Source organism: Sus scrofa, chromosome 15, assembly GCF_054392235.1.
Source record: "Sus scrofa isolate SSC_HxYL_T2T_F1_AM1 chromosome 15, Sscrofa_HxYL_maternal_Yorkshire_Landrace_v2.0, whole genome shotgun sequence".
NCBI lineage: Eukaryota > Metazoa > Chordata > Mammalia > Artiodactyla > Suidae > Sus > Sus scrofa.
In genome coordinates, this window is record NC_139397.1 from 69,790,150 (window position 1) to 69,810,174 (window position 20,025).

The window sequence follows — 20,025 nt, forward strand, 5'->3', positions numbered from 1 at the left end:
CAGCGTCTTGATTTTGAACTTCAGACTGCCAGAACTGCAAGGGAATAAATGTCTGTTGTTTAAGCCAGAGGTGTGTGATAAAATTTGCTATGGCAGCCCTATGAAACTAATGCTAGTCTAATAAATACACTAGAGATTAGATTTCTGTGCAACGCAGGGCAAATGTAAACATAAGATTAATGGGCTATACACAGGGCAGATTTGGGTGCACTTCAAGTTACAAGCATTTTATTATGCCTGCCCAAATTGTAACCTGATGTAAAAAGGATAGTAATTTTTACATCTGGAAGAATGATTTAATGACCTCTAAAGATCTTTCCCATTCTAAGATTCTATGTGTATTAATAATAGTTAAAACTCAGGAATTTATTATTTGATATTTAATGGTAATGAAATCATGCAGTGATAAATTCAAAACTCATTATCCTGTGCAAAAACAGAATGACAAACAGAAGGATCTTAATTCATAAACATCCCTAGTGAGGACTTCATACTAAGACCTTCACAAGCATTTCAGATATATCTAAAAATAGGCTAGGTCTGTAAATACGGGGCCAAATATTGGTTCAACATTGTTTTAGGCTCCAACTAGACAATGGAAACTTCATGGAAGAGCAATTTTTAAAAGGTACATTTGCCCAACAATTATTTTGCTTTGCAATTTAATGAACAATTGATTAATGAAGATTTTGCTAAATAGTTAACATAAAAATTTCTCACTAGTTTTAAGTGGAGTCTAGTCACATTAGTAACAAAATGAGATGAATTAGGATTACCACTTTTCAGGAACCAAATAATGAGGGAAGATTTTGAAAATATCCTTTTGAGTGGTTTTATAGCTTAAGTGTTGACATGTAATAAAACACTGAGCCAGATTGCTTATAAAGATACAACAAAATAACAACTGAAGACTCATCATCTGTTAGAAAATTTTGGAAAGAAGTATAAAATACTAGATTCCCTAGCTTTTTCAGAAATTTGTTTTGAGTTTTAAAATAGCAGTTAAGAAGCAAAAAAAAAAAAAAAAAAAAAAAAAAAAAAAAAAAAAAGAGTGACAATTAGTAACTCAATATTTAATTTAAAAGACTCAACTATACATGTGAGCTTACCTGTTCTGTTTCAAAGATGTCCCGGAGGTGTTCTAGACCAAGGCTTTTCAGGAACTGGCTAATATTCATGTCAAGACCCGCAACTAAAACAGACGTATATTAGAGTTTTTTTTCCAGAAAAAAGTTTATCAATCTAAGTGAAGTTCCAGTATTTATTTAAAGCCATAGCTCTTTGACACCTTTGGCTGTGCAGATGATTTTACACAATATGAAATAACCCAGAATACATAAACTTAACTCAGGTACTTTGAGTTATCTCTGGGTTTGATGGGGAAGTTATTCTTATCAGTAGTGTAACAGTAATATAACACAGTGCTTTTAGTGAAATATTTAAAACTGGAATTTAAAAATCCAAATTTATCAGCTATTGTTTTAGTTTTCACTTCTTACATAATCTCTCAGTATTTTTCTGATATAATTTCAGCAATAAGACTCACTTAGTAGTTCAATAAGATATTATAGTTGGAAAAGAATGTACTAGGATATACATAAGTAAGAGCAACGTAGATGCCAAGGAATTTATTCTATGAAGACATATTTCTTTCTTCTTCTTCTTTTTCTTTTTTTTTGTTTTTTTAGGGCAGCATCTGCAGTATATAGAAGTTGCCAGGCTAGGGGTCGAACTGGAGCTACAGCTGCTGGCCTACACCATAGCCACGGCACTGCAGTATGTGAGATATGTCTGTGACTACATTGCAGCTCATGGCAATGCCAGATCCTTAACCCACTGAATGAGGCCAGGGATCGAACCTGCATCCTCATGGATACTAGTTGGTTCGTTACTGTTGAGCCTCAATGGGAACTCCTGAAGACATACTTCTTATGATCTGTTGTATACATGAAAACTTATAGACAGCATGCCTCTAATTGAGGTGTTCAATAATCACTGATAGAAAAAAGTGAATCTGTTCATCTAAAACACCAAAACCAAATGTGTGTTCACAGGTATACTTGCCTTCTCCTTCCTTCCTTTCTGCACCTGCTGCGCCATCCCCAGTGTTGGACGTTCCTCCTACTGCCAGTTCTGCTAAGGGCCCGGTGAGGTTGTCTATGCTGCTAGCAGCGGACAGACAGGAGGGGGTGGATGCTGGTGAGATCAGAGAGGCACTCACTACGGTAGCCTGAGGTTTGAAACAGGTGGGTAAGGCCTCTGGGGGCATGGCGTCTATCAGCAAAGCTCTGATATCGTCAGCCTAAAATAATAAAAATAAACACACAAATAAACATTATATTTTAAAATGGTTAAGTTTTTCACTAAGGTCCAAATGCTTGATGATTTTTTTCTTCAATGAATGCTCCATTTTTCCTTATTGGTTTTTTATCATTCCTTCCTCTATCCTTCTCTGATTCACAGCTCCAGAGTCCCAGTAATTTCAGTAGGTAGAACTGGAGAAACCATACAATTTTTTTTTTTTTTCGCTCATACCACAGCATGTGGAAATTCATGGGCCAGGGATCAAACCTGTGCCACAGCAGTGACCCAAGCAGCTATAGTGAAACAGCTGGATCTTCAACCTGCTATACCACAAGAGAAATCCAGGTATACAATTAAATTTTTTTTTTTTTTTTTGCTTTTTAGGGCCATACTTGCAGCATATGGAAGTTCCCAGGCTAGGGGTTGAACTGGAGCTGCAGCTGCTGGCTTGGAGCTATAGCTGCTGACCTACAGTACAGCCATAGCAACATGGGATCCCAGCTGCGTCTGTGATCTGTGTTGCAGCTCATGGCAATGCTGGATCCTTAACCCACTGAGAAAGGCCAGGGATTGAACCTGTGTCTTCATGGATACTACTATTTCTATAGCATATCAATTTATTTTTCTATCTTCAGAAGAATGATATACTGCCCAAAAGATAATTTTTCTGAATATCCCATGGCTTCGGGTAAATTATCATGAACATCAGTTGTTCTAGAATAATATGCCAAATGTAGAAGATGAAATGATATTTTACTAAATGTAATTCTTTGAGAATACACTCCATATACATATTTTTCTACGATTCACATTTTTCCCCGGTAAATTAAACATGGCAAAAAAATTTTTAATTTACTGCTTAGTTTGTCTTAACAGTTTAAAATTATATGAAAAATAAGAACTTAAAATTCAGAAGAAAGGAAATGGTGTTCTTTTTCTTTTTCTTTTTTAGAACCACACATTCAAGGCATATGGAGGTTCCCAGGCTAGGGGTTGAATTGGGGCTGTAGCTTCCAGTCTACACCACAGCACATGGCAACGCCGGATCCTCAACCCACCGAGCGAGGCCAGAGATCAAACCCACGTCCTCATGGATATTAGTGGGGTTCGTTAACAGCTGAGCTATGATGGGAACTCCAATAGTGTTCTTTTTCTAAGTGATGCATGCATCACTAAAGGTAAACCTGGCAAGCCCTGGAATTTACTGTCATCACTAACACTATAAAAAGCAATACTAAATATTTTGACATGAAGACTTACTGTTGCCAGATCTAAAGGTGTCTGACCTTCCTGGTTCTTCATAGTTGGATCTGCGCCATGTGCCAGGAGTAGGGCACAAAGCTGAGTCCTGCCTTTTTGGGCTGCTTCGTGAAGAGGAGTAAAAGCCCATTTGTCTGTTGCATTTACACATGTGTTGTATTTTATCAATAATGCTGCAATGTCCACATGCTGAAGAAAAAGAAACAGATGCCAAGAGGTAAGAGTGAGATTATCTGGTAAAACTCTATCAAGTACACTAGTTTTTATTTAACATCTCATTCCCTCATATCTCTACTCTCATCCTCTCATTTTTTTTTTTTTTTTGGTCTTTTTATCCTTTTTAGGGCCGCACCCACGGCATATGGAGGTTCCCAGGCTAGGGGTCAAATCTGAGCTGTAGCCACTGGCCTATGCCAGAGCCACAGCAACGCAGGACCTGAGCCACTTTTGTGATCTACACCACAGCTCACGGCAACGCCAGATCCATAACCCACTGAACAAGGCCAGGGACCGAACCCGCAACCTCATGGTTCCTAGTCGGATTCACTAACTGGTGAGCCATGACAGGAACTCCCTCATCCTGTCATCTTTAATAGAAGTCTCTTCTATAAAAAAAGAATATTCATTGCACCCCTCCACCTGTATTTTGGACTTCATCTTTTTTTGTCTTGTTAGAAATCTCAGCTCCACAATTATTCCATTCCGTTATGGGAGCTTTGAAAAATTTTTTATTCAGCTTTATAACATGTTCACGTCTATATTAAAAACACATAAAATGAAACTATTATCTGACTCCAACTGTCCTAATAATGGTCTAACCTGTCTGCCAAACTTTCCTGCACCTACTGCTTTTCTTATATTTCCATTTCTCTTTCTAATGCATCGCAATCTGATCAAAATGCTCATCTCAAAGATTCTCAATGTTCTTTTTTTAGCCTTCGGGAAAGTAGTGCAATGTTTTTAAAACAACATTAAAAAAAATTAAGTTTGTCACATCCAAAATGGCTTAGGGGATGGAGGAAATGTCAGAAGCAGACAAGGGAACCAACAACCTGGGCATGAGGTGATGAGATCCTGAACTGTGCTGGATGGAGAAGACCGGAAAAGGAGAGCTAATTTGAGAAATTCTGAAGGGAAAAAAAACTGTTTTTAAAAAGACAACTATAGATGAAGAAAGAGGGAACAAAGTTAAAGATGACTACATTTTCTTTTTTAAGATTTGGGAGTTCCCATTGTGGCACAGCAGAAACGAATCTGACTAGGAACCATGAGGTTGTGAGTTTGATCCCTGGCCTTGCTCAGTGGGCTAAGGATCTGGCGTTGCTGTGAGCTGTGGTGTAGGTTGCAGACTCGGCTCGGATCCTGCTTTGCTATGGCTGTGGTGTAGGCCAGCAGCTCAGCTCCAATTTGACCCCTAGCCTGGGGACCTCCATATACTGCAGGTGTGGCCCTAAAAAATTTGGTCTAGAAGATTGAAAAACAAAAGTGGAAGCATGAACAGAAAGTGAGTAGCAGAAGTTTCAGTAAGAATGAAACCATAAGAAAGATAAGGTTCACTTGGGGTGTGTGGGTTTTAGAGGTAAAGTATCTAAGTAATGATGTTGTGTGAATGGTGACACTCAGTGTTAGAGCACAGATAAAGGGTCATTTATTTACTCACTTATTTTCTCTTATATGCTTACCATCCACCAACCAAACATTTGCTAAATACCTATCTGATGCTGACTTTCATAAGAATGGGAAGAGATGGGGAAGGTAAAGACAGAAATATTCCAGAATGGGAAGTGGGGAATATTTTTTCATATTTTATTTAAAATAGATCCAGAAGAATAGGCACTTCTTCTGAGTTAGTATTAAAGTTGTTGTTGTTGTTGCTGTTTTAAGTAACAGAAATAATGGCTAATTTTAGGAAAAGTAATTTTAGAAAATTATTAGGAAAATACAAATCAGACAACTTCTAAGAAAGCTTCCATATTTGCTCTGATAATATAAAGATAGAAAAAAAGCATAATTAGACTAGGGCTTCTGAGAACCGGTCGTGTTTTGTGATCTTCTGGGGATTATGAATGGCATCTAATCATTATAAATTTAATTCTAACACAAAAGATAAAAACAGGTAACAGCTCTGGCACTATCAAAATCACTTAAAACCCAGTAATTTATCTCCCTTATTCAAAGGATAGATATTGAAAAGGATAGCTATTTTTGTTCAGTTAATCCAAAAGCATGGAGTATTTTCAAGCTTCTCCCCAGTAAGGTTACAGGGTATTTAAACTGTTTCTGATGACTAATTTTATTGACACCCATTTGTATTGGAAAAGTAATATAATTTGGTAGATTAATTTGCATAGGTTCCCAAATTCAGATAGACCAAGGAAAAGTGTGTGTGTATGTGTAAAATGAACTGTATATATGGTATGTACTATTAAAATTTCTTTATGTTAAATAGTTTATGCTTGGAGAAACCAATTACATGCTTGTTGGATTTGGTGACAAACATCTGAAAGAACAATAAAGAGGAAAGAGTATGTTACTACCCAAGTAGCCTAAAAACATAATTCTTAAGAATTTTAAACAGTACACCACTGGGGCAAAAATAGTAACTGAAATTTAAGACTGACAAATGCAATAAATAAGCTATAACTCAGTTCTATACAATATATAAGAGCAAAGTATTGAAATGGAAGGTCTAGAAAAGGAACTGAACTCTGCTGGAAGGTTTCCAGGAGTCAATTTAATATGGTTTCAAAATCCAGCTGTAACACAAAATGCTTTAAGCAACAAATGCAACATAAAAACATTGCTTGGGCTCCAGTTAGAACAATTTAATTTTATAATCATGTCATGAAATCCCTCCAACATTACACATTTTAGAGAAAGTGTTAAAAAGTGAGTAAGTTGAGAGAGAAAACTCAGCAAATTGATTAACTCTTATGACATAATGGAAAACTACATGCTTTGTGGTAAATAAATATCAGTGACGTTTATTTACTGAAGAGCAGAAAAATTAGGTGTCTTGTGTAAATGTATATAAAAAATACAAGGCATTACAAGATAAAATCACTAAACAGAATAATGCACATTACCAATAATATACACTCTCATGAAATTTGTAACTTTTATTTAAACTTCTTGGAGTTCCTGTTGTGGCGCAGTGAAAACGAATCTGACTAGGAACCATGAGGTTGTGGGTTTGATCCCTGGCCTTGCTCAGTGGGTTGAGAATCCAGCACTGCCATGAGCTGTGCTGTAGGTCACAGACATAGCTGCAGCTCTGATTAGACCCCTAGCCTGGGAACATCCACATGTAGCGTGTGTGGCCCTAAACAAACAAACAAAATTAAAAAAAAAAAAAAACTTCTTAAAGTATGTGTCTGTCTCTTCATTTTGAAAAACTGAAGTGGCAAGTTTTCTATATAAAAAGACCCAAAGACACACAGATAGCCAACTGAGCTCCCTAGAAGAAAAAGGTATATATGTGTCAAAGATTAATGCCCAATAAATAATAGCTTAGGTAATTTGCTTAAGAAAATCTGAGATATTAATCTGTGTCTATTTAACAATCGTACTGAGTTGGTCAAACAGAGCTAACTCATAAGGGTATGAGGTGTAAGAGTGACACACAGACCTTATTCTGACTGGTCCAGTATGAGGGCTGAGTGGATCAAGTTATCTCATAATAGTGGTATTACCTTGGATTTAGATAGAATGTACTTTCCACATGCATGGTGTCATCTAATTATCACAATAACCCTGTAAAGAAGGTCTCAGCAGCCAGGTTTTACCAGTGAGGTAAGTGAAGACTAGAAAGATCAAGGGACTTGCTAAAGACTCCTGGGTTATGGAGGAAAAGACTAATGACTAGATTGCAGATGTTCAGATTCCAATTTCAAGTCTCAGTTACACCACAGCTGCCTGCATGGTCTTGCTAGGCTAAAACACAAGAGTCATTTCTTGACAAGTTGAAAGTGGCAGAGAAACAAAAAAAAAGAAAGTGGCAGAGTACAACTACTCTACAAATAGTTTTATTTTAAATATAGAAGCCTCTATTTCATGCCAAGTGCCACCAAAATCTCCTTCACAAAAGTATTATTTCAGGGCAGTGCATCATGTAAATACCATGCAGCCAGGCCAGTCCAAGCATCTCTGAGATGAATATTACATAACCAGTGTTCTGCCACTCTAAACACCCTATAATTTCATTAAAATATCCAGCCAAGGCTTATGTGTTACATGAATAAAAGAGGTTTTTGAAAGACATAGATTTATATGCCTAGAGATAATAAAAATATAATTATATCTACCCTTTAGCTACAAGAAGGCAAAGCTGCTTTAAAAATTTTTATGTTGTGGTTAACCTTGGTCCTTATTTTAAGTCTACTAATTGAGATTGAGATACTTATTTGATGTGTTTACTGACAACAGATTATGGTATACAAGTCGCATTAGAGAAAATTATTTTGTAGAGCAGAGCTTCTCAATGGTGAGTATGACCTATCTACTGTCAATTGAAAATCACTATGTGTTGTAAGAGATGTTTCTGGGGGTGGAGGTGAAGGGTACATATTGCATATGGCAAAAACACGGCAACCAAAAAAGGTCAAGAAGCCGCCAAAGTAAAGGCTTTAGTGAATAAGAGTACATAGTCATTAGCTTAAGATATCTGATTTTTACATTTTCAAGTTTAATATGAGAAGAATTTTTAGAGTGACTCAAAAAATCCACCCACAAAATGAGGTAAAAATACCTGCCACAAACACATTGTCTAGCTCATTAGCATTCTTTAATAGAAGGATAGGATGAACCAGGTTGATCAAAACTTCTATCAAATGCCCTCTACACAGCCTGGAGAATTTTCAGTTCATTTTTACCTTGGTAAGCTATGTTCATTTACGAAGTGCTTAGCATTAGGGATGTGATAAAAAGTGGAATAACATAAACAAAGAATGAAACCAAAAATGTTTGAGATTGTAGTTAGGAGAACAGGAGTTCATATAATGGTGAAATAAGTTTACGACAATGGAAGAGTGGGCCTCTGGTCAGGAGGCTGATAGCATTACACCTCCCTCAGCTAACGGTAAGACAGCTGTAAGGGAACACTAAGAAAGACAAGGCCAACTTGCACTTAACCTTACTATTTAGTGGCAAAAGAGAGCACTATCTTTGTTTCACAGTGGTCACCAAATGACACACATGTGTAATGAGTAGCATCTCAATACCTTCCCCATCAGAAGAATGGGAATTAAAAGGTTAAATACTTAGAGTTTATAAATTAAGTTTTACTTTCATTACCTTCAGTGACAACTGTGAAAGCTATGAAAGGAAAAGACTGATGGGACTGAATGTTCCCTCAGAGTATGGGATTTATTGAGAAACACACAGATGCATGTAGTCTACATAGTTGATGGTGTAAGATTTATTAGATCAGGTCAAGAAGTATAGTTCTATTGCCCTTATCTATCCTTACTCATTAGTAGGTTTATGCAGAAGTTAAAAGACATTGCTTCAAGTTCTACTGATCCCATCAGCTTTACAAACTCTTAACTGATAAACTCTTAACTGAAGCTTAGCCTTGAGATTAGTGGAATACAATATGGAGAGAAGGATCATGCCAAGAAGTGCTGAACATTATTCTCCAAATGATATACATTTATAGTTATATCTCAAGGTAAAAGGATTATATATAAATATATATATATTATATTAGCAGTAAATATTTAGCATTCTTGGTCTTCAGTAGAAATATATGTTGTACAGTGGAACTGAGAAGGTTAAAAGAAAATTCTAATGATTTTAATAAAAGATTAATCATCATTTAAAGGTAAGTTTAAATATGGTAGTTTTAAAAGGATCTCAGTATGAATAATATGTTTATTAAATCTGATAACTTTCAATTAGGTGTATCACACTTAGAAGTGAAATTTTCTTGCCTATCTGTCCAACTCAAAACTGGATTGTTTGCTTTCCTTAAGAGTATCCCATTCAGCTATGTTATCTCCTTGAAATAGTGGTCTCTGAGAGGGGGCATGAGAAGATGCAGATATTCTCATTATGAAGGGAAAGGGACAAGAGATAAGAGAATATGGGAATCATAGTGATAAGTTTTTTACTTACAGTCTGTCAGGCTTCTGCAAATCTAGAAACTGTCCCCACCAATAATGATTCTATCTATGAGAACTGCTAGTATGTACATTTTGGCATCTGTGGATTTTTATAGTCAAATAGGGATTAAGTGGCTGAACAGACAAGCATGAAAGCATTCATCTTACTGCTGTGTGATTCATCAGACCTAAAAATGGGCCTTGGTGACTTCAGGCAGTCAGTTCCAACAAATGTCTCAAGGCACTGAAATATATCCCTCTTCCTCTTTCAGCTGATTAGTTACAGTCTTTTGGAAGAATCAACTGTGACTTTCACTGAGGGGTTTTAGCTAGTCATTCAAACTCTCACTCTCTCTAGTTATACATGCCAATAATTCAAAACCATTTACTTGAATATCCCTAAGTTTCTTATGGTAAACATAAGCAAGCATCATTTCCATGCCTATAAAGGAGCTCCTGGCTTAAAAATTTTTTTTTAACTTTATTATTATTATTTTTTCTTTTTACAGCTGCACCTGTAGTATATGGACATTCCTGGGCTAGGGGCTTAATCAAAGCTGCAGCTGCAGGCCAAAGCCACAGCCATGGCAATACCAGATCTGAGCTGTACCTGTGACCTACACACCGCAGCTTATAGTAACACTAGATCCTTAACCCACTGAGCAAGATCAATGTCCATCAAATCTTCATGGACACTATGTCTTGGGTTCTTAACCCAGTGAGCCACAACAGGAATTCCTCTCCTGGCTTTTATAGTTTCTAAAATCTACTTGAGGTAGTGTTAAAATTTATTATCTCTATCAATAAATATTAATTGAGCAGCCTCTACACACCTATTATTGTGCTGGATAGTAGGAGGAGACCAAAAAGCGATAAAACACATAGCCCATGGCCGAAACATAGTTAAACCTAACTGAGAAGGCTGGAAACATTCTGAACAGTAAGATTAAAACTGTGCAAAATGCTACCGGCTAGATATCTAGTTACTTCATGCACTGTATGCATTTAATAAAGCAGGAAATATCAGTGAAGTTTTCTAGACTTGAACTTTAGCATGCTCACCCCATAAGATGCTGCATTATGAAGAGGGATTAAACCACCTTTGTCTTGGGCATTAACATCTGCTCCATGTTCTAGAAGATATTCAGCTACTTCCAGGTTATTGTAGCCTGCTATTAGAGTGAAAAAGGACAAATACGTCAACTTAAAAGAAAAAATATATATGTATATAAATGATAAGGACCAGAAAATATTATGATTTTAATGCTCTTTGCTTTAAAAGCTAATAACATCACCACAAACTAAGAATAAGAAATTTACAGTAGTAAATTTATATGATTTACAATAATAAATTATACAAAAGTATGTTGATCAAAAGCATTTTACTGAGTAGTACTCTTCATGCTCAGCATTTCTTTCATCTTCTGATGAACTGTAATAAGTACCTAAAAAAGGACAGTGAGCCTTGGCAGTGCTGGTGATGCTTACCTGCCAGGTGCAAAGGGGTAGAGTTTCTGCCCTGGGTATCTCTGCAGTTGATATTCTCTGGGGTACAGAGCTTCTGCACTCTTGCCAGGCAGCCCTTCTTGGCAGCATCTAACAAGGCAGCATCTCCTCTCAGTAAGTCCTGGATATCTGTGTCTCCTTCTTTTACCAAATCTAAAGGTGTATTTCCATCTCTGTTCTTTTTAGTTGGATCTGCTCCATGCTACAAAATCAAAACCCAAACAGGGTTAGTGTTTTCTTCAAGTTTTGTTTTTTTGTTTTTAACTTTACCTTCACCCATTCAAGGAAAGATAACTATTCTATGTGCATTGTAGAAAACAGAGGCAATATTGTGGTTTTTCTTGCAAATTCTCTACTTAGCAATATAATGGATCAGCTTTCTTTAAAAAAATTTTTTTTATTATACTTGATTTACAATGTTCTGTCAATTTTTGCTGTACATCAAAGTGACCAAGTCATATATATACATATATATATACACACACACACACACACATATATATATATATATATACACACACACACACATTCTTTTTCTCATATTATTTTTTATCATGTGGATTAGCACTCTACTTCCCAGCCAAAGCATCAGGATCAATGGAAAGGCGTCGAGTATCTTTTACTTTCTGTATCATATACTTTCTCATTCTCCAAGCTTCTTTAACCAATTTTTCTTTCAAACATGTCTTGGATATTAATTCTGACCAGATTTCAGAATTAATATACTGAAATCTGATCAGATTTCAGAATTAATATACTCAGCGTTGATGAAGTGAGAAGAGGAAGACACACAGGTGGGAAAAGAACTTAATTCTAAATGGAATCAATAAAAAGAAAGTTTGGTAATTTAAAAATATTTCCATTGTAAATTTTAACATCTATCGTGAAACAAGGTAGAAATGTACTAGTAATTAATTTGATTTTATAAGTTTTATAATATATATCTATGAAATAAAGTAAATAAAAGTCAAGAATGTCTATTATAGGCCTGATATAGTCTGATATTGGAATAACCGAGCTAGGCAGTGAATTCACAGTGACCTAGAAGTTATTTCTTACTAATAATCAGTGATAACAAAAATAAGTATCAAATACAGCATTATTCCTAAGGCTCATAAGAACATATCTGATCTCATAAAAGTGATGGGAGAAGAATTTTATATTTAACCAGGATAAGTTTTTCTCTAGATTAAAAAAAAAAGAGGAAGGAGTTCCTGTTGTGGCTCAGTGGTACGTGATGCAGGTCTGATTCCTGGCCCTGCTCAGTGGGTTAAGGATCCAGCATTGCCCTAAGCTGTGGTATGGGTAGCAGATGTGGCTCAGATCCTGCTGCATTGCTGTGGCTGTGGTATAGGCTGGCAGCTGCAGCTCCAATTTGACCCCTAACCTGGGAACTTCCATATGCTGTGGGTGTGGCCCTAAAAAGAAAAAAAAAAAAAAAAAGAGAGAGAGAGAGAGAGAGAGAGAGAGGGAGAGAGAAAATGAAATAAATACATTTCTGGTCATTTTTCACATCTTTTAATTAATTTCATATCCTTTAACATTTAAGTAATGCTTAATAATGAGAAATGAGTTTGTTAACAATAAAATGGCTAGTAAGAGAAAAAAAATCATATTTTCTTGTTTCTTCTTGTACAGATGTTTTATGATATTAATACAGTATCACATAAAAAACCAGAACTAATTAAACTCTTTCCAAAACCTACCTTGATGAGTTGTGATGAACTCAACATAATCAAATCAGTTTAGAAAGGTACTTCAGACACGACTCAAAGCTATGTATCATGATATCACATTAAACATTCCCTTAAAATAGAAAATGGAAGCAGTCTCTAGAGCACTTACTATACATAATAGGATAATTTATTTTGATGTAATTTTATGTCCTAACTGAAAAATAAATATAATTACTTTAAATTTTATCATTTTTAAAATTACCTACTTTTAAAAGGAGCTTGCAGATTTCATATTTTCCTTTAGCTGCCGCTTCATGTAGAGGGGTGAATTTCCATAAGTCTGCAACATTGACAGATGCCCCATGCCTCACCAAGAGCTCAGCTACCTCATAGTGTCCATATGAACAAGCGTTATGAAGGGGCACTAAGCCACTAAACAAAAGAAAACCATTTTAAAGACATATCAGAAATTTTTGAGCTAAAGTGATAAGTATAATAACAATAATTCTCTATGGCATTGACTACACTGAACAATTACTTAAAAAGAAATAATTCTCCTTGATCTTGAAGATACAGTGATCCGTTTTTAAATTAGGATCAATAATTTTAAAAATGTCCCTTTCAACATAAGGACTTTCCTTTGTTTCTTGGTCTTGTACAGAGACATCCATAGACATAAATTTCATTACAGTACTTTTAATTCAGGTTTCATCTTGGCAATATCAAAGCAATACTACAAAGTGATTTTGGGAATAACTAATCAATAATCTGGTTTTATCATCTCCCAGATTTTCTTCCATTTGGGTTTTCCCAGTGAAAATTGCATGCTTATAAGATATACAATGCAATTTAAATTATTTATTTAGGCAAGTTCAACCTTTTGTTTTTAGCTTTTATTTTTAGTTCCTAACAATTCAATAGGGTTTCTGTGCCTAGGTTTAAATATTTAGGTACCAAGCAATGAAAACTCAAAATCCAAGCGAGACAGAAGTATTCAGTAAGGGAAATAATGATGTCAACCATAAATTCTAGTCAGATGAGCAAACTATTCAGAGATGACTCTAAGTTCTGATTAGAAGGCAGCTGGCATTCTAAAAGGACAAAAACACGTCCTCATAAAAAAGGGTTCTTCAAAAGGATACATTTAAGTTGCACTTAGTAAATAACAAACAAAAGGTATTAAGTTAGTACCTTTTTATTTAGAGATCAGGTTTTTCTGGGTTTTTGTTTTAATGTTTTGAGACCAAAAATACTAAGTGCTAAAATGGGCAACAGAAGCAAATGTTGATTCTTCTCTACTGCACTTATATATACTTTGAAAGAGCTACTGATAGCATTATTAAATATTCATGTCTGATGTGTCCCTTTGAAAAGATAAACAAACCCATAATGATTAACAGAAGTCTAAGTTGTGTGGTATAGTTCTACAGCAGTCTGGTATGTAACTGCACAGGAAGGTGCTTATTTATATTTTGAGATGATAGGAAATTAACTCAGAATATGGAAGCTCATTTCAGTTAAAACTTCCTTCTTGCTTTTCTAAATAGCCTCCATGGCTGCTTTAAACTCTGTCTAGATAAATTAAAATAGTTTAGTAAATTAATAAAAAAATAAAGGCTATTCAAAATTAGTAAATATAAAATTACATTTCTATTAATATGGATGACTTTGGGATGGATGGTTTCTTTTTGGAGGAGATTATACATTTTTAATAGCAAAAAAGAGATGAACAATAAATTACAAACTATATAAACACACATAATGCAACAAAATACTATACATAGGCATTAAAAAGATGAAATGAACTATTAAATACTGTTATGAAAAGACATTCAAGATATACTACTGGGTGAAAAAAGTAAATGAAAAGTGAACTGCATGGTATGACATCATCATTTATGTTAAAAATAAGAACCATCACAACAGCGCACACACTGGTGTTTTAAAACTGGACAATTACAACAAAATTTTGATGTTGTAATCTCTAGGAAGTGGAATGAGAGCAACTTTCCACTTTCTACACTATACATTTCCATAAATTTTCTTTTTGCCACAGCATGCAGCAGCTTGATGTGGGATCTTAGTTCCCAGACAAGGGATTGAACCCCGGGCCACAGCAGTGAAACACCAAGTCCTCACCATTAGACCACCAGGGAACTCCCCATAATGGTTTTCTTTGGCTTTTTAGGGTGGCAACTGCAGCATATGGGAGTTCCTAGGCTAGGGGTTGACCACAGATACAGCAATGCAGGATCTGAGCTATGGCTGTGACCTACACCATGGCTCATGCAACACCGGATCCTTAACCCAATGGGCGAAGCCAGGGATCTAACCTGTGTCCTCAGGGATACTAGTCGGATTCTTAACCCACTGAGCCACAACATAAACTCCCCCTAATATTTTAATTTTACTTCAGACTTTACGAAACATGCATTACTTTTTTAATAGGGAAAAAAATCTAAGACTTCAAAAATTAAAAAAAAAATTTTTTTTTAAGTCTCAAGAGAATAAATTCCAAACAGTGAAAATTCTAACACATACCCTTTGTCTTTGGCATGGACATCAGCACCATGGTGCAGGAGATATTCCACGACAGACACACGGTTATAGCCTGCCGCAAAGTGTAAGGGTGTAGAATGCCGGCCCTCTAAATCTCTGCAATTCACATTTTGAGGACTGCAAAGTTGCTTTTATGGCACACAGAGACAAACACAAAAAGAACATTAATATTTATTCATCGATATTGCTCCAAAATACTGCAGGCATCTTGGATAAATTGTAATTTTCTAATGAGTATTTCTTTCCAAATATCAGATAACACAAGTAATGTTTAAATATCAGCACTATGCTTGGCTTTACAATGTCTACAAATTTACTGTTTGCAGAGCAATTTAATCTTTTTTCAGCATTTCCTGGCCAAAATTCTAATCAAAAAGAAAAACCCATAATAAAGCAAGCATTTCCAAGGCAAATTGTGTCTTCCTTTTTCATCATTTAAAAGGCTTTCTTCCCCGAGGCTGTGTATCACAGCCTGTCTGGCTTGTACTGGCATGCTCTCAGCCATTCAAAGAGGACCAGCCCTGGAATGTTGAACTACTCAGAGTTCTTGGCTCCTTTGACGTGGCAGGCAAGAAGGCTCTGGAAGAATTACATTAATTCTGTCTAGACTGCCCACTTGGCCCTCTGATCCATGACAGCAAAGCTGTGCAATCAACAATGTGATATTTGTCTAAGTCTACAAGTCACACCGATTCCGGTCATTTCTAGTTTTTGGCCTTTACTTCCATCTCCTTCAGCTATGTCCTCCAAATCTCCTCTCTATCTCCTTTCTCCTTGTGAATATTATCATTTCAGCACAAGCTCCACTTTGCTTACAAAGCAGTGAAAGCAAAGTTAGGCCTGAGAGGCTGCATCACTGTTGGTGATAAATGGATTACAATAAGAATATTTGAATAACAATTTATAATTTATAAAGAATTTCATATTTTTTTCAGTGAGACAACTGTTATCCACTTGTAAAGTTAAACATTCTCTCCATTTTACAGATTAATAAATGCGGGCACAGAGAAGGTGAAGTGATATTCTTTTTTCAGAGTAGGTAGAGTACAATAAAGAATCAAATCCCATTTTCTTGATTTTTAAGCTTTTGATCTTTTTGCTACATTGCTGCTTACTTACTTAATTACTCAAATTCAAGGATGTGATGAGAAGAGAGGTAATGAAAAGAAGGAAAGTGAAAAAGCAGAGAAAAATGGTGACATCTTCTAGGCTACAAGGTATGACGACAAGAGCATCCCAGGCATTTGACAATCTTGCTGTTGCTCCTGCCACTGTAATGAGCTATTACAATATAAAAACTAAGAATCTGGAGGATATCTGTTTCTGTGGCTATACTGAGGGGGGACTCGTAGGGTAAAGAATGGGACTTTTCAGGTTGTACAACTTTTACATAACAGAAAGAAGTCTGAGATTCTAAGATCTGAGGAGCCATTGTCATCTGGCCAGGTCAAATGTCTTCTTATGATAAGTAAGTCTGTGGCTACATTAATACATAAATTATAGAAACAAAAAATAAAATTAACTAGAAATGAATAAATTAGCACTTCAATTGGAAAGAAAGGCTACAAAAATTGGTAGTAAATGCTTTCTATGGTATCTTACATGATTGAAGTGCTTCTTGTGGCTGCTGCTTTTACTCTGGTTCTTTATATTCTAGGTTAACTTTTTTTCTTTTGCAGAGAATAGTAGCAAAATAGGGATGAGGGAGGGAATGAAATACAACTTATTTTACCTTATTTTATTTATTTTATTTTTGGCCACATCCACAGCATGTGGAAGTTCCCAAACTAGGAATCAAACCTTCACCATAGCTGTAACCAAGAGCCACAGCAGTGACCATGCCAGATCCTTATTAACCTGTTAAGCCATGGGGGATCTCCTTATTTTTTAATTTACAAAAATAAAGCCAATTGTGCTTATTAAATATTTGCTTTTATACTATTTGGGAGTTCTTCATTCTCCATTCTACTTCACTTTCTTTTTGAATGCCAAAGCAATGTTTACATCCTTCTTGCTTGCTTTTCAAATACTTTACTCAGCAAATAGCCTTTTCTTGTAACATTTAATTTCTAATGCTTTCTAAAGCCTCTAGGGAAAGAAGTTTACCAGGCTCAATTCTCACTTAATTTGTGTTGTGTTTTCTTCTGCCTATCCTGCTCCATTCATAAAATGTATTTGGCCTTTACTGTGTATGGATTGTTTAAGAAACCCAGAAGCTGTGGCATGTTTTCCTATTACATACAAGACATATAGAATTCAAACCTACACACACAAAAATGAGCTATTAACTTAATTATAGTGGGCAGATATAGCAATTCTAGTGCTGTGATACAGAAAAGAAGTTCTAATCACTTTTACATTTTAAGATTTTCTCTTATTAGGATACCTTTCAAATGATAAAAGTATTTTTAAGAACAAAACATATAATTTCAGATTTAAGAGAACTTTAAAATTTCTCCCCAGTGGCTATTACAATTGCAATTTATTTGTTTTCTTTAAATAACTTAGATGTTATTGTAAGACGGAAGAGAGATTGAAAGTGGTCACATGTTGAAAAAAATAAAATTTCCAGGCAATAGAGCTTAGGAAGTGTTTACTGTCATTTTCAACCAGCATACATCATCAAGAGTCCTAAAATCAGTTTGCTTAAAAAAAAAAAAAATCACAAAAATAGAGTTTACTTAATAAGAAATGAAAATAAGAAATGACCAAGATTAGTTTGTAAAAAATAACCTGGTATGAATGTCAATACCAATTTTGCAATGAGCCTTTTGTAAACAAACAAACAAAAAAGAAATAAAAACAAAACTCTATGACCAATCCCAAACAAAAACAAAACCTATATTCTTTTTCACTACATTCATCCATACACATGGATGATTATATATGGGAAATGTGTGTTTTTAAAAAGCATATTCATTTAGAATATAATTTTATATTTGAAAACAATTCAAATATAATCATTTCTATACCACAAAATAATGGATGATAAAATTTTCTTTTCTTTTCTTTTTGTCTTTTGTCTTTTGAGGGCCACACCTGCAGCATATGGAGGTTCCCAGGCTAGGGGTCGAATCAGAGCTGTAGCTGCCAGCCTACGCCACAGTCATAGCCATGCAGGATCCTAGCCTCGTCTGTGACCTACACCACAGCTCACAGCAACGCCTGATCCTTAACCCACTGAGCAAGACCAGGGATCTATCCTGTGTCCTCATGGATACTAGTTGGGTTCTTTAACCAATGAACCACGATGGGAGCTCTGGATGTTAAAATTTTCTTAGCAATGAGAAAGAAAAGAAAATCTATCTTCTGCAAAATAATTCATTCCAAATGGTTGCAAGATCATAAGAACGCTTCCCTAAAGCAAATGTGAGAATCTCTTGGAAAATTCAAGAACTCGGAGTTCCTGTCGTGGCGCAGTGGTTAATGAATCCGACTAGGAACCATGAGGTTGCGGGTTCGGTCCCTGCCCTTGCTCAGTGGGTTAACGATCCGGCGTTGCCATGAGCTGTGGTGTAGGTTGCAGACGCAGCTCGGATCCCACATTGCTGTGGCTCTGGCATAGGCCGGTGGCTACAGCTCCGATTGGACCCCTAGCCTGGGAGCCTCCATATGCTGTGGGAGTAGCCCAAGAAATAGCAAAAAGACAAAAAAAAAAAAAAAAAAAAGAACTTGATCAAACTATTACTTGGGCTTGAACTAGCCTGGAAAGTGTTTTAATGTCAGGCACGTACCAGGAAATCCTTCATAGTTAAAGACCTCTTCTGTTTGTTGAACTACTTTGCTCATCCCTTTTATTGTTCAGATTTGAGGAGTTTCACTTACAAGCCTACAATGAATTGGGAAACAAAGGTTCCAGGGAGCTACCCAAGATATTAAAGTGCCGACCTACCTTCACAGTTTCCAAGTCTCCGGCTTTAGATGCCTCTAAGAGTCGATAGTCAACATCAGAAGTACGAATAGGTGTACTTTCTGCATAAAAGGAAGGAGAGATCACTGTTGATTTTTAAGGAATCACAGAGTAGCTAAGGAAGGAAAATTATTTGGTGACTGGAAAGAGAGAGGTTTAGGGATCAGAAATAAGTAGGTTTCTTACTTCTATCTAAATCTACCTATCCTACACCAAATTCCAATAAATTCTAAGACACACACATTCTCCTCCATCCTTATTACTCTATCCTTCAATTTTTTTGGTTAAAACTTGGCAAAGGGGAATGAAGAAACAGCACCACGAGATCAAGAACATCTTTATGATACACTAGCCTTTCTTTCAAAGTGTTGTAGCAAAGCTTTGCCATAGATTTTGTTATACAAACCAAGGGAAACCACTCAACCTTCAGGACTCAATTTCTTCAACATGAAACACAAGTATTACTCCTGAAATCAGTGATTTTAGAAAATATAATCAGTGTACAAAAAGGCCTACTAAATACAGAAATTTGTTTAATTCACACTTATTGAATGGCTTCAGGGAAATGCAATTTAAAATATTTGTATAATTAAGAGGTGTGATACAAATGCTAAATAGAATTAAATCAGGTTGTTAAGCCTAGAAGGATGAGGCTAACATATGAGGTATTTTGATTAATCCAATAATATAAACAAACCAAAAATTCATT

At 35.7% G+C, this 20,025-nt stretch overlaps 1 protein-coding gene across 1 annotated transcript in view; it reads right to left on the minus strand.

The window, feature by feature from the left end:
• Nucleotides 1-20,025, minus strand: part of TNKS (tankyrase) — a 165,290-nt gene that overhangs the window by 18,672 nt on the left and 126,593 nt on the right. Inside the window, exons 13-20 of the mRNA XM_003133396.6 lie at nt 19,299-19,378; nt 15,389-15,534; nt 13,114-13,279; nt 11,154-11,373; nt 10,728-10,837; nt 3,565-3,753; nt 2,065-2,302; nt 1,110-1,192 (exon numbers count right to left, since the gene is read on the minus strand). Of these exons, the coding sequence (XP_003133444.2) occupies nt 1,110-1,192; nt 2,065-2,302; nt 3,565-3,753; nt 10,728-10,837; nt 11,154-11,373; nt 13,114-13,279; nt 15,389-15,534; nt 19,299-19,378 (1,232 nt within the window). The remainder of the gene's footprint in view (nt 1-1,109; nt 1,193-2,064; nt 2,303-3,564; nt 3,754-10,727; nt 10,838-11,153; nt 11,374-13,113; nt 13,280-15,388; nt 15,535-19,298; nt 19,379-20,025) is intronic.